The sequence below is a fragment of the Berghia stephanieae genome, chromosome 5 (genome assembly GCF_034508935.2).
Source record: "Berghia stephanieae isolate SIO BIC M18660-M18661 chromosome 5, UCSD_Bste_1.3, whole genome shotgun sequence".
Lineage (NCBI taxonomy): Eukaryota > Metazoa > Mollusca > Gastropoda > Nudibranchia > Aeolidiidae > Berghia > Berghia stephanieae.
In genome coordinates this window covers 28,446,412-28,462,882 of record NC_088364.1, presented here as the reverse complement: position 1 = coordinate 28,462,882, position 16,471 = coordinate 28,446,412, and the positions used below count along the sequence as shown (strand labels likewise).

The 16,471-nt window shown below is 32.5% G+C and overlaps 1 protein-coding gene across 1 annotated transcript in view; it reads left to right on the top strand.

Moving 5' to 3' along the window:
* The window catches only part of LOC144972705 (putative E3 ubiquitin-protein ligase HERC4), a gene marked incomplete in the record, with an annotated part of 65,378 nt that overhangs the window by 20,255 nt on the left and 28,652 nt on the right, over window positions 1–16,471 (top strand). Inside the window, 9 exon segments of the mRNA XM_078914248.1 lie at window positions 357–422; window positions 3,437–3,542; window positions 3,720–3,903; window positions 4,270–4,319; window positions 4,597–4,665; window positions 6,155–6,214; window positions 8,240–8,365; window positions 9,148–9,231; window positions 10,315–10,440. Coding sequence (XP_078770374.1) covers window positions 357–422; window positions 3,437–3,542; window positions 3,720–3,903; window positions 4,270–4,319; window positions 4,597–4,665; window positions 6,155–6,214; window positions 8,240–8,365; window positions 9,148–9,231; window positions 10,315–10,440 — 871 coding nt within the window.

The following is a 16,471-nucleotide window of genomic DNA, read 5'->3' as shown; positions in this document are numbered from 1 at the left end:
TTCTTCTTCTTCTTCTTCTTCTTCTTCTTTCTTCTTCTTCTTCTTCTTCTTCTTCTTCTTCTTCTTCTTCTTCTTCTTCTTCTTCTTCTTCTTTTCTTCTTCTTCTTCATCTCTCTTCTTCTTCATCATCTTCTTCTTCATTTTATTTCTCCTCTCTCCACCTCCTCCTCCTCCTCCTCCTCCTCCTCCTCCTCCTCCTTCTCCTCCTCCTTCTTCTTCTTCTTATTAGAAGTCAGAGCCTCTTAAATGAAAGCTTTCTTTATTGCCATACTACTAGATGGTTAGATTATTGGAAACAATATTGGAATTTCAATATCAGTAAGTACAGAAGTTATATTGTATTGTATTTTTGCCAGAATCACAGACATGTTGAACAGAACGCTTTCCCGAGCTCACTGTGTCAATGGATCATTTGTATTGAAGTGAGTGTTACTCTGATGTTTGTATATTATCCAGACTTGAAACCAACAACCATCAAGTGACTTCATTTTGTGTGGGTGTAGGTCTAATGATATGAACCTTAGGATCGGAAGGTCCTAGGTTCGAGTCCCTCTCCATTAGTGAGTCCTTGGAAAAGGCTCTTTACTCACATTCTCTCACCATACTAAGGTTTAAAATAAGTACTTGGCCGTTAACAGCGTTGTCTCTGGCGGGAAAAAAATGTAATATCGCCGAACAGACATCATGTCTCGACCTACTTGTTAAGTGTTACTGTTGGCCTGGAACCTCTTGTAAAGCGTTTCGTGGATATTGCACTATATAAATGCTCACTTTTTTCAATATTATTTGGACCCATTTTTATAAAATATTTTCTTTAAAAGAGCTCAACTTTTTATTTTTAAAAAGCAGTAGATATTTAAATTACGAATTGATATCATAAATTAGGGATATGTCAGCTTTGTAGATGGCAGGGGGCTGGGTGGGGATCCTGACCTCCCATAGCGGGCAGGGAGGTACACACTGTGTCTTCTATCCCCTTATATCTGTTTTCCAACATACTTTCTGTCTTTGTCTGGGAATGAGATTGCTTGGTCATTTTCCTGGCCCTGGTCGGAGTCCTGGCTGGGAGGGAAACAGTCAAATGCATAGTTATTGTTTTGGGAGATATTTTTTTTCCTTGTAAATCATCTCTCTGTTATGTATTATTCTATTTGTTATTTTTAATGTATAATGTAAGCATTTGAGTGTGTTCCTCTTTGTTGGATTTTGTTCTTGTGCCCGGATGAGACTTATAGGTGATCTCAAACTAAGTACATTGATGGTGTGCTCTTGGATTCTACATCTGATCCCTATTTGTTCCCAGTTCCCCTTTGTCTTACTTTCTCTTGGATGCTTTAATTGTAATTCTAGAACTTTTTACTATCCCATTTTCTTCTTTTTTACTGGCGCTGATATAACCTAAATGTGTTGCAAGCGCCGTAAAACAAAAACAAACAACATGGCAGGGGGGAATTAAAATCATTAAATAATTCAAGACCAATGCATCATTGCTCACGCCGTAAACTTGACCAATGATGCATTTGTCTTGAATTATTTAAAATACAGAAAGATTGAATTATTGCAAAGGCTGATGCCATTATTTTTGCCAATTGCATGTATTCATTTTTCTTTCTTTCCTTATGCATTTCCTCATATAAGAGTATAATGGTATGGTCAACATTTATTGTTATTGCAATGCAAAACTTTATACGGGTTGGTAGGCCTGTTTTATGAATAATCAGATGAATTCGCTTAGAATTGCAACATGAAAAAAACAGGTAACAACAACAATAATTAGCCAACCAAACAAATACGCAAACAAGAAATTGCGACTATGTGGTCTTGTGGTATGACACTCGCTTTCGGATCGGAAGGTCCTGGGTTCGAGCCTCGCTCGGCGCATAGTTGAGTCCATGGAAAAGACTCTTTACTCACATTTATTCTCTCACCGTACTCAGGTGAAAAAAGAGTACCTGGCCGTAAACAGCGTTGCCTTTGTCCGAAAAAATTATAATATCGCCTAACAGGCATCATGTCCCGTCCTACATGTTAAGTGTTGATGTTGACCGGGGAACCCTTGTAAAGCACTTTGAGCACGTTTAGTGGATATTGCGCTTATAAAATATCAATTTTAAAGCTCAATTTTTTAACTCTCTCCTTACCAGCCATTTTCATAGGTTTCAACATTGTTCCGCAAAATGAGCTCTATAATACGGGTGTCAAGTGTTTATAGCTAGACAAAAAAAATTCTTTAAATTTTGTGATATGCAAAAGAAATCAGAATGATAAAATTGTTGGTTGCATCGTAACAAATGTGACGATTTTTCTATGGTTGATAAGGAGAGGGTTAAAGTGGTACTGATATCGTACTGTAACTGTAACATGAACATCAAGGGGTGTAAGTTAGATCGTGTATTAAAAGTAAATACAAGGAATGGGTGTACGCTGGAGTATAGAACGTTCAACGAAAAATTGATTAATAATAATAATAATAATTGAGCTTTATATAGGGCAATATCCACTAACTATGCTCAAAGCTCTTTACAAGGGGTCCCTGGTCAACAGCAACATTTAATGTAGGACAGAACATTCCGCCCGTTAGGCGATATTACAATTTTTCGGACTAAGACAGCGCTGTTAACGGTACTCATTTTACACCTGGGTACGGTGAGAGAATGTGAGTAAAGAGCCTTTTCCAAGGACTCAACTATGCGCCAAGCACGAGACTCGAACCCAGGACCTTCCGATCCGAAAGCGAGTGTCATACCACAAAACCACATAGCCACACTTAATGCTAAGATAATTTAAATATATTTTGAGGGAAAAAGGAATATATTATGGGGATGAGTTTCCAGAAGATAGCTTTGGACCTGCTCGTTAAATAAAAAGAGAGAACAATTCTAAAACTGTTTTTCCCCTGAGATAAAATATCTGACGCAATGCGTCAATCTGGTCTGAAGTGGGAATGAACTCGGTGAAGAGAATCAGACTTGAATCAATAATAATTCAAGTAAGGAAAATGCGTTTGTTATTAATATTGGAAACAAAACTCATTCTCTTTAATTAAATCATTTATTTCAATTAAAATTTTACAAATTAAACTTAAACTTCTAATTTAATTAGCTACTGTTTCTTATTATAAGTACAAATGATATAGAAATTATAATCAGAAACATTTGTTATTATGATACTACCATGATGTTAATTTTTTTTATGTTTTTTTTTTTTTTTTTTTGTAATTAGAAAAAAAAAGTAATTATTTATTTCAAATAAATTGAAGATCTCTGTATTGCTTTTGACGTGTACTCATACTGTGGCAACAAACGATTCAGCCCATAAGCTACCAGAAAATTAAAGAAGAAAACAATGTTAAAATGATATAAATGACCGATTTAGATAATTTTCTTGTTAAGATCTGAATGAATCTATATATAAATCTTTTGTTCAACAAAAACAGTCACCAAACGACAACTGACTCCTCAATCCATGGATTTGACCTGGAACAAGCAGATACTTTCTTCAGAGAAGTCAGAAAAGCGTCTTACTACAAAATTTCTGAGCAGGTAAGCATTTCTTAAAAAAGTCTTGCTGGGATATGGACAGTCGTATTCTCATAGCAAAATACCAAAACCTAAATTCTTATGATTTAATTATTTTTTTGCTCTTGAGTATCCCCAAATCCGAAAATGAATCTTAACATTTAAAGTCATTAATAATTCGCCAATTATGTTGTTTTTCAGGCTTTGGGAAAACTCTTGAAGAGTCTACCACAAAATCAACCACCCATCAATGACTGCTTACGCCTTTTCCTCCTTTTGCCATGTTGCCTGTATACACCAGAAAATTCCATTTACTGTGAGGACATTGTCGTTTCTTTGTCCAAACTAATCATGAGTCTCCCAGATGATTCAATAGTGATATTAGGTAACCATTACAGTTTTAATTTTGTGAGGTTCAGTCTATGTTTTAATCTTGTGTACAACTGTGTGGGAAACCAAAATTAAAGATAAATGCAATTGATGATGACTATAACACAAGACAGGGAAAACAACGCTGATGTACATTATCTTTGATCTTTATAATACTGTAAGTAATCTAATGGTCCAGATAATTTACTCTGGAGGGCTCAAAATCAGTTAATGATTCAACTTAAACGTCAATTCTTTTATTCTCATATTCAATATGACTAAGATTAGAATAGATTAAAAATTTAATCACTCATTATTATTTTAATATAATTGTTCACATATGGCTTTGTTTAATGTTTATGTCATAACTACATCTTCTCAGGAAAGTGGCTGAAGACTATTTCAAAACACTTTTTCAAGAGATATGTCTCGGTAAGTATTTTTGTGTGTTTTTTCCCCCAAAATAGTCGAATTAGATTAATACTTTAAAATATTTATTTTACGAATTAACAGAAATCATTAATTACATTTTTCATCATTCCTCGCCCATTGTTTTCATGTATCTTGATTCACGATAATAACACTGTTCCATTTATATTAATTTAAATTTGTTGCTATTTGAATTATCCTAAGTACTAAAACATAATCTACATAATTTTTAAAGACTATTAGTACTTAAAACTTTACTATCATGATACCCAACCCTCAGTTTTTCAAGAGATGTGTGAGCATGTTTCTAAACAGATTGAAAAGGGAGAAAGTCCAAGTACAATCCAAGGTAAGCGTTTTATTTTATCACATCTGTGTTCTCTGACAATAATGCTCGAGAAATAGGACAGAGAAGTCATGCAGCCACACCTTCTACTCTTCCGGTTCCAAATTCATTGGAAGTGTGTGTGTCAATAGTCTTTTGAGGACTTATAATGAATAGATATATATTGAATCATAAGGTGCATAACTATTTTAGTAGCAGGATGTATAGGCAGATTCTTAAGATTACGGGAGCATAAAAGAGCGGGGTGATCTTTATTGACGACCAGTATATATTTAGACTAGAAACTATGGTCACTCTGAAATCAGAAGATCAATTACACAAGACACCCAGTCCTCCGGAAGAGTGGTATTACATTTCCAATGAGATTGGAACCATCTTTTTTACATCACATTTTTGTTCCCTATTGATGGAACTAGACAAGTTTAGTGACCTCACATATTTATAATCCAGGACAGTTGGAAAGAAAGAAATCGCCTGATAGGAAGAAATTGATTTAGAGAGAGAGAGAGAGAGAGAGAGAGAGAGAGAGAGAGAGAGAGAGAGAGAGAGAGAGAGAGAGAGAGAGAGAGAGAGAGAGAGAGAGAGAGAGAGAGAAAATAAGTAGGAGTGAAATATCTGTTCAATGTTACAGTTATCGTTTAACGTTATAACAATTGTAACTAAATGACAAATTGCCATATTTATGGACAATAAAGATCTATTATTATTATTATTATTATTATTATTATTATTATTATTATTATTATTATTATTATTATTATTATTATTATTATTATTATTATTAACATGAGATCCAGCACCTCAAAAAAGTGTAATATTGGGGTGAACCAGGTGCTGGGGACTTTTAACGGTAGAATGATCAGAAATTTAAACAATTTTAGAAGTTTAATATTTTAGGTTTTTTTCGGCACTTTAAAAAACGAAATTCATTCTCCTCAAAAGACAAAAATTAACTTTACCCACATTGTATTATACTATAAATTCAACATCTGTTGTCAAAATTACACCAGAATAGCATTGGTCTAAAGGGGGGTCCCGATAGCTCAATTGGTAGAGCGCTCGCTTTACGCGCAAAGGGAGATGGAACCTGGGTGAAGTCGAGATATTTTTTTCAGACCCTGCTCCTACCCCAATCTACCCAGCAGTGATTTGGTAGCTGGGCCTATTAGATCTGGCAGAAAGTACTTTGGGATTGACTAGCGTCCTATTCAATGGATAGCAAGCAATTGTTAGTGTCCGATTCAGCATAGAAGCTGGAATTTACTCCGACTTCATGGGCCTAATGGCTCTGAAGGACTACATCAAGAATTAAATATATAATATGCGTTCGAGTCACCCAAATACTATACCGGATTGAGAGTTCAACAAAAGAAGAGACAGGGACAGGGAGAGAGAGAGAGAGAGAGAGAGAGAGAGAGAGGGAGAGAGAGAGAGAGAGAGAGAGAGAGAGAAGTCATAAAATATTTTTTTCATTCTTTTTGTTTCATTTTAGCGCCATGAGATCCTATCCAAAGTGATATCATGTATCAAAATGATGGATATGCTGAATGAGGTAAACGTATTGGGTTTTTATTTGGCTGTATTATTTATGCTATGCATTTAGGTAAAATACTCACACCATTTACCAGTCGTATATAACGTAACAGCACACACAACTGTATGTAATCTTAAACGTTTATAGTCTGATTGATCGAATTTAGCGAGAAGTAATCATTAAAATGGCTGTCTAGAAACACTAACAAAGAGCTGAATGACGTCAATTTCGTTCCAAATATGCAAACTTGTATGTAATGTGTTTTGATAAGAACATAATACTTAACACGGAACGGCCAATTATAAAACCGTAAGGCTTCACGTAAAATCTAAATAGTTTTCTTCTTGACACGAATGTCTCTTGTTGTTATAGTTATTTAACCAATTGTACTCTACCTTTAAGTATGCGCATATTAAAGCCAAACATTATTGGGTTACCATTACACATAGTAAATAGCACACTTTAGTTTCTGAGCATCAAATTAACGTCCAGGTAACAAACAATTTTTTGAGTTTAAGCCTCACAAACGTCAACTAATTGTCATTTTGAAGCCGATTGGTACAAGACGCACCCTAACTTTAACAAAAAGTGGCCCGATCAAACTATTAAATAGAAAAGACCAAGTCACAATATTTAGACTGCGATCAGGACACAACCTCCTGAAATACTTCATGTACAAGATTTTCAAAATAGGAGAAACAGGCATGTGTGATTGTGGTGAAGGAGAAGAAGATGCCCACCATGTACTCCAGACATGTCCAAAGTATGCAACAGAAAGAAAGGATTTTTGGCCTGGTACCACAACTACTCTGCAGACCAAACTGTATGGGCCCCTGACAGAGCTGAGGAAAACAACGGCGTTTCTTCACCAACTAGACATTCAAACATGAAGACAATTTGAGGAAAACGAAGAAGAAGAAGAAGAAGAAGAAGAAGAAGAAGAAGAAGAAGAAGAAGAAGAAGAAGAAGAAGAAGAAGAAGAAGAAGAAGAAGAAGAAGAAGAAGAAGAAAAAGAAGAAGAAGAAGAAGAAGAAGAAGAAGAAGAAGAAGAAGAAGAAGAAGAAGAAGAAGAAGAAGAAATATAAAAAATGGCCCAAAAAGAAAACACATAATATTTGATTTTATTCAGGATAAAAGTTGAAAATAAGAGTAATGAGTGAATGCGTTTGTTACATGCTTCAGTCCCTTGATCAGTAACTAAGTAATGATTGCAAGGAACTCCCAATATGGTACGAGTATCTAAGTGTGGCTTACTGTTTTTTATAAGTTTTGTTCACTCGTGTAAGGCACCTATCGCACTAGCACCTGTCATGTCCCGACAGGTGCGTTTCATTTTACTGTACTACATCTCTTACGGATTTGAGACAGGACTGTTCAAGGCCAGTACTGTTCTAGTGTGGTTGGGGCCTAAGTCATCAAGCCTTTGAAATATTGTTTGTATAGCATGAGATGTCCCCCATAACAGTGTTCACTGTGTAAGACACAAATAAGGAACATTTTCGATAACAAAAGCATTCCCCTAGTATACTTGAAAAAAATACAGATGAATCGAAAACTTTCAGGCAAAAACATTTAGAATTTTCCTTTACATCTCCAACATTTGGGATAGACATAATATAACAGTCCCCTTACTGAGCGAGGCGTGTTTATTTCTAAAATATCACACGGGAAGCAGAAGTTGTGACGTCACACCTTCCACTCTTCCGGTTAAAACTTTTTGGAAGTGTGTAAACCAGTCCCATGGAGGATTAAGTAACAACGAATGTGTTACAAATTGAATCATAAGGTGGCTTAAATATTTGAGTAGCAGGATATATAGGCAGATTCTTATGATCACAGGGTGGATTATTTTTATTGACGACCAGCATTTATTTTGGTTAGATAATAAGATGCCATCACTCTAAAATCAATCAGAGGATCAATTGCACAGGGTATGTGTCCGGTCCTCAGGACTAGGAGACTGGTTTCACACTTAAAAGGACATTGGAACCAGTATTTTGACATCACACTTTTGTTCCCTTCTTCCTATCACATCTTTTCCAGATAAACAAGTGCAGAAGTAAACCGATATCCCATGAGAAGTTCTACATTGAAGATCTGGTAGACCTCATTAACATTCCTGGAGATTTTCAATTAAGAGTTAATGACATGAATGGAACTCAGTCTGAAGTATGTACATATATCCGATTCGTTTAAAAATTGAGTTTTTATCTAGCACAATATCCACTTAATGTGCTCAAAGTGCTTTACAAGGGGTCCCTGGTCAACAGCAACGTTTAACATGAAGCCTAACCTGTTAGGCGATATTACAATTTTTTCGGACAGAGACAACGCCATTAACGGCCAGGTACTCATTTTACACCGGTGAGAGAATGTGAGTAAAGAGCCTTCTCCAAAGACTCAACTATGCGCCGAGCGAGGTTCAAACCCAGGACCTTCCGAACCGAAAGCGAGTGTCATACCACTAGACCACATAGCCGCACAAACTCTTTTCCGGCGATTTCAGGAATTTCCCCAAATCGTCACACCCAACCAACACACAAATAATTTTTTTTTTTTTCAATCAAACACAAAAACAATAATTATTATTATTATCATCATTATTATCAGTATTATTATTATTATCACCAGCATCCTCATCATTAACATTATTATTGTAATCATCATTACTATTATTATTAATAATATAATAATAAGAAGAAGAATAAGAATAATATAATAATAATAATAATAATAATATAATAATAATAATAATAATAATAATAATAATAATAATAATAATAATAATAATAATAATAATAATAATAATAATAATAAAAATAATATTACAATCATCATCATCATCATCATCATCATCATCATCATCGTCGTCGTCGTCATCATCATCATTTTTTTGTAATAAATGACAACTCTGTGTGATGCCAACGATTGTCTTCCGATTTTCATTACAGTTCAGATTCTGCAAGCATCCATTTTTGTACAACTCAGTGGCCAAATTGACACTGCTGAGATCCCAGTGCGAATTCTTGATGAAGGTAAATCTATACGAGTCGTATTCGATATTCTCATACTGCTCATACGTTTTCGACATGCCTGCGTCCTTTAAACGTTCAGGCAAAATAAATAAAACATGAATAAATAATATGAACATTAAACTATCCAATCCGCTTTGCTAGGCTTTATTCATTCCCTAAGTCGGTCATACGGAACCATATTTTCATTTGTGCGGCTATGTGGTCATGTGGGTTCGAGCCACGCTCGGCGCATAGTTGAGTCCTTGGAAAAGTCTCTTTACTCACATCCTCTCATCGTACTCAGGTGTAAAATGAGTACCTGGCCGTTGACAGCGTTGTCTCTGTCACCCAAAAAATTGTAATATCGCCTAATAGGCGTCATGATTCGTTCTACATGTTACGTGTTGCTGTTGGTCAGGGACCCCTTGTAAAGTGCTTTGAGCACATTTAGTGGATATTGCGCTATATAAAAGCTCAATTTTTTTCATGTATTATAAGTCTGCTGATATGCATCCTCTGTGTACTAACATCCTTTCAATTTCCATCACCACCAATAGCCAGGAACTGATTTATACCTGAGAGAATATAGATCACAAATTCCCACAATCATTATTATTGTCATCGTTATTAAATCTATCATACTAATCTTGCTGGTCACCAACATCATTTTCATCTTCATAATCACAATCATCATCATCATCAACGTCATCATCATCGTTATCATCATCATCATCATCATCATCATCATCATCATCATCATCATCATCATCATCATCATCATCTTCATCGCCATCTTCATCATCATCATCATCATCATCATCATCATCATCATCATCATCATCAACAACAACAACAACAACAAGAACAATAACAACAATAACATTATCGGCATCATTATTATCGTCATCAGCTTTGTCTTGGTTATTGTCAAACAATCATTATCGCAAATATCTTAATCAAGAATATATATATATATATATATATATATATATATATATATATATATATATATATATATATTATATATATATATATATATATATATATATATAACTAAGTATTGTCTAGATTCAACTTTCAATTACAAAATATATTATTTCTAAGCCACAACAGGCACTTCTGTATTTTCTACAAGTCTCTCCACAACTGGAGTTGAGAAGGAGTCACCTGCTTGCTGACACAAGAAAACGCCTTCCCCAAAAGAAAGAAGCCCTACGCTATAAGCTTAATGTGAGCATAATATGTATCCAATTGAATGAAGTATTTACAATGTTATACCATTTATTCGCGTGAGCTATTTAAACAAATAACAAAATAATTCTCAGGTTACAATACAAATGTTTGGAAAAAGTTATTTGTGACAGTTGTTTATCAAAGTTTGATAGAGCTATATAGGCTGTAACTTTGACTATAGATAGAATGCGCTTGGCCAAGGAGTTCACAACATTGCCATCCGGAAGTATAACGGACCAACACACAAACTCTGTGTAACCATGAACTTTTATAATCTGGTTAATACAGTTTAGTGAGAACAACTCACAAACGCGGATGGCAAAAACAATAACAAAGGCCTGAGTGACGTCATCTTCGAACTATCTATTCCCATCTCTCCTCATGGAGAATAGGACCATGAGCATACTATCTTCTCCAGGCTGTTCTGTCGGCTGAGGCAGTAAAAGCCTCTCTCCAGAATGCAAACCCTATTTTGTCTTTTTCCTTTTTTAACTTTTCCATGTTTCTCTTGATCTTTCTCTTTTCCTCTTGCTTTACTTTGTCTATATTATTAGTTCAACACGGAGGCTGTTGCTTGGATATTCTCAGGATATGTCCTATAGAGATATATATAGGTGACGTGTCCAGCACACTTTTGGAAATTTCATCGAAATTCATTCGTCCTTTCAGTCCTCCTTCATTTCGATGAAATTTCCAAAAGTGTGCTGGACCACTCCTTCGTCGCTTCGCTCCTCAGTCGTTCACGTCACCTATATATATCTCTACCCCTTTATATATTGTATGAATTTTTAAAAATATTTAAACTTACTTACTTACTCAAGTAGGGTACCTCAGGGTGTAAGAAAGTAAAAATAAAAAAATATAAAAAAGTAGTGAAGCGGCGATAAAGTCTTCAGGAGGTAAAGAGGTAAAGAGGTAAAGAGGTACAGTTCCGAAAAACTTAAGTGTATGTTTGAGGTTAGTAAAAAAAAAAAAAAAATAATGGAGAAGCGGCGATAAAGTCTTCAAGGGCTTTAAGGTAGTAAACAATTTATTAGAATTTTAAAAAGTAGTTAAAAAGTTACCAGTAGGGAGATACTAAGACAATGATAAAAGTATAAAAGTAAAATAATAGAGAAGCGGTGATAAAGTCCTCAGGAGGTTGAAGGTATTAAATAATTATTATTTTTACAGCTCGGAAGATCTTCGGAGCTGTTAAGATTTTAAAATGTTTATCCGTTACCAAATTGAAACCAAGCATTTGTTTACTCGTTGCCAAATTGAAACTAAGCATTTGTTTACTCGTTACCAAATTGAATCCAAGCATTTGTTTACGCGTTGTCAAATTGAATCCAAGCAGATATAATATCTAATAAAATGGAAGAGATATATTGCCTGAAATGCCGTCAACGAACCAAAACTAAAAACATTCAAAGGGTAGATAACAGATTGAAAGGTGAATGCGTTATCTGCTCTTCAAAGAAAAATCGATTTATAAAAGGGAGTGGTTGGACTGATTTACCTTTTGAAATGCACTTACCAGGATACAATTTCGCAGGTCCCGGAACTAAACTAGACAAAAGACTAGATTCAAATGATAAGCCTTTACCTCATTCAATTCCTATAAATGAATTAGACGAAATATCAATGAGACATGATATATGCTATAGAGATAACGAAGATAGAAAAGATTGCGATCGATCCATGCTAAAAGAATTAAAAACTGCCAAAACTAAAGGTTTTAAAGAATGGTTAGATAGAAGATTAATAATCAATCTAATTGGTGCTAAACATACTTTAGGATTAGGAGTGAATGATTGACAATTAGCCTTGAACTACATAAACCAATAAGAAAGAAATTTCCTAAGAGAAAGGTAGTAGTTTATTATATAGATGATACTTGGGCTATTGATTTAGCTGATATGCAACAATTCTCAAAAGAAAATAAACATATTAAATATCTATTAATGGTTATAGATATATTTAGTAAATACGGCTGGATAGTTCCATTAAAAAATAAAACAGGAATAGAAGTAACTAAAGCATTTGAATCTATATTAAATAAAGGTAGAAAACCTAATAAGATTTGGAGTGATTCGGGTAAGGAGTTTTATAATAAATCATTTAAACAATTATTAAATAAAAATAATATAATTTTATATTCTACTCAAAATGAAGAGAAATCAACAGTAGTAGAAAGATGGATTAAAACAATGAAAAATAAAATCTATAAGCATTTCACCGCAACTAACTCAAATAAATATTATAATGTTTTAGACAATTTATTAAACGAATATAATAATTCTCATCACTCAACTATTAATATGTCACCAATAGAAGGAAGTAAAAAAACAAACGAAGAAGAAATATATAATAAAGTATTTAAAGAAGAGCATTCACCAACTGAAAGTAAATTTAATATTAACGATAGGGTTAGAATAGTTAAATATAAAAATAAATTTGAAAAGGGATATACAACTAATTGGACTAAAGAGATATTTAAAATAGTTACTGTTTTGCCTACTATTCCAACTACATATAAAATTAAAGATTTAAGCGGAGAAGAAGTATTAGGATCTTTTTATCAAGAAGAACTACAACTATCTAAATTTTAACTAATGAAATGGAAGTAAAAATTCAATCAAAATCTAGTCAATTAATTAACGTTTCTTTTAAAGGATCTGAATATAATCTAAGATTTAATCCTTCAATGTATTATAATTATCCATTAGAATTAGCTCTTCATTATATTTCCACTTATAATACTATTCCTAATTTAACTAATTCTAAAATAGATATTAGATATGTAGATCTAAATGATAATAACACAACTAAAACTTTAGAAATTAATATTCCTACGGGAGCTTATGAAATATCTGATATTAATAATTATATAGTTAATAAACTAACATCTATAGGATTAGAAGAAGATGTATTCCTACTAGAACCAAATAATCAAACAGCAAAATCTATTATAAAAATAAAAGCTCCTATTTATTGGGTTGAGATGAACGATGATTTAAAAAGTATTCTAGGGTTTAATAATAATAGATTACATGATGATGAAAATATTTCGGAGAACAATGTTCAAATAACAAAAATAAATTCAATTAATATAGAAGTAGATATAATAGAAGGTTCAACTGTTAATGGTTCTAAAAAACCTATTATCTATTCTTTCTTTCCTAATGTAGGTTTCGGTTATAAAATTATTAATAATATAAATAATCCTATATATCTACCAGTTTTCACTAATCCAATTTCAAATATAAAAATTAGAATAATTGATCAAGATGGAAATCTAATTAATAATCAAAATGAATTGGTGGATTTGAGATTTCATTTGAGAGAAGCTTAAAATTGTTCCTTTAAAAATGGCTTATACTGGAATCAAGATTAACGTATCAGATCATCAAAAGAAAAAGATTCAAAACTCTACTGATAAGATATCTCTTGTCTTTACTTATGAAGATTTAATGACTGAAGGAAACGATGAGGTTTACCTTACTAATACTCAACTAAATAAAATTAAAAAAGCTATTGATAATAAAAAGGGTGTTAAACTAAACATCTCAAAAACACAACAAGAATTCAATATTAAACACGGGGGTTTCTTAGGAGCACTTGCAGCTTTAGGTAGTAGAGCTTTACCAATGGTAGCTAGTAAAGTTTTACCAGCATTAGGAATTGGAGCTTTAACTGGAGGTGTATCAACTGGAGTATCTAAACTATTAGGTAACGGTCTATATCTTAAAAAAGGTGGATGTGTTTGTCAAATAGAATCCCATGGAGAAGGACTAATTCTAAAACCTTATAGGGGAAAACATAATCTAACTAGAGATGGGTTTTATAATGGAGAAGGTTTATATCTTAAGAAAGGAGATGGATTATTTGATTTTTTAAAATCTCTCCCCTTCTAGGGGCTTTATTTTAGATATATAAAATGAATCCAATATTCTATAAAAGTTTATCAAACTTAGATATAATCAATATGATTAAAGATCCTAACTTTAAAGGATGTTTTATGAGAGATGAATTAGATACCCCAAGTAAAATAGAATCAGGAGTATTAAATTTAGATACTTCAGATAACAATGGAACCCACTGGACTTGTTGGATAAAGAAAGGAAACTTAATATTATATTTTGATTCTTTTGGTTTAGTTCCACCAATAGAGATGATTAATTATTTTAAAAAAGATAAAACTTATAAAGGTATCTATTATTCTAATATGATCGTTCAACCAGATAACAGTGTTATATGCGGTCACCTATGCGTCTTTATAATTAATTCTAAACCTAAGACATTAAAAGATTTTATTTCTTTGATAAATTATTTACTTTAAAAATGGATCATATAATAAGCGAAAATATAAGATTGAAAAAGAAATTATTAAACGATTCTATTAACGATAAAACTGCAAATTTCTATTCTCAGCTAGAACTAGAAAAACAACAACAACCAATAATAAATGCTTTAAAGAAAGAAGGAGAAGAGAATAGAAAAGCATTAAAAGAGTTAAAACCAAAAGCAGCTAATATCTTATCAATTTCACCAGGACCTATAGGAGCTAAATATTTAGCTAAAAGTAAAGTAGATAATTTAAATCCATTCTTAAGATTAATCGATGATCAAGTTTATTTAAGAAATACTCCTATTAAATTTTTAGGAGATAATATAGTTATTCAAGATAAAATTTTTCCTATGAATGAAAATCTATATAAATTAGTCTCCAGAGATAAAAATATAAATTATTATAATCTTTCAGAAGAAGATAAAAATATTTACTTTGATTTAGCAACCTCTTTAAATTTCTTTGATGGAGGAAAAGGTAGTGGAGGATTTAGTAGTAAAGATTATAAGATATATAAACAAATTAAAGAAGAAAAAATTCAATATATAGATTTTGATAAAGAATTAGAAGAGTTAAATCAAATAGAAAGAGGAATTCCTATTATTGAAGAATATGAAGGAGATGGTATTATTAAAGATCCTGATTATTTATTAAAAAGATTAAAACTTCTATTAGCTTCTAATAAAGCTGGGAATACAGGAGTCATAAATGAAATATCAGATATTCTAAAATATTTATATGAAACAAATAAACTAAGTAAAGATAAATTTATAAAATTAACTAAACAATTTTTTTCTTTATAAAATGCTGATCAAAAAAGAAAGAAAGAAGAAGAAAGGTTAAGGGATAATGGATTCTATAATTTCTGCTATCTTTTCAGAAACATCAAAGAAACTAGCTTCCTCTGCAGCAGAGGCTGCTATTAAAACAGCTGCTACTAAAGGAACAGAAAGAATTATTAATTCTATTGGAGATAAAGGAACTAATAAAACAACACCTTCTTCTTCCACCTCTACTTCTAATGATAAACCACTTCCTATGAAGAAAGTAGAAAATATTTTTAAAGGAACATCAATAAAATTTATCAAATAATTATCCTATATAAAATGGCAGAGATAAATTCTAAAGAAATATTTAATATTAACGATAGAACTTTATTTGAAGATGGTAGTATTAGAGAGTTTGAATATTTTGAATTCTTCCCAGTTGATTCTAATAATAATCTAAATAATGCGGGCAATATTGATATCGTTATTCAACAGCAGGATCTTATCACTCTTCCTTCTGAAGCTTATCTATACTTTGAAGGGGAACTTGCTAAGAAAGATGGAGACTTTACTGATACTGATAAAAACAACGTAGCTCTAATTAATAATTCTATGATGTATCTATTTAGTAATATCTCCTATTATCTAAATGGACAAGAAGTAGAAAATATTAATAATCCTGGACAAACCACTACGATGATGGGAATGCTTAAATATTCTCCAGCTCAATCAGCTATAGAAGGTTTAAGTATGTGTTGGCTCCCTGATATGGCTTATGATGATAATAAAGAAAACGATTCTATGACTTTAAGATCTAACTTTAAAAAGTTTTCTTTTAACGTTCCCCTAAAACATATTTTCGGATTTATGGAAGACTATAATAAAATTCTTTATGGAGTGAAACAACTAATTAGACTTAAAAGAGTAA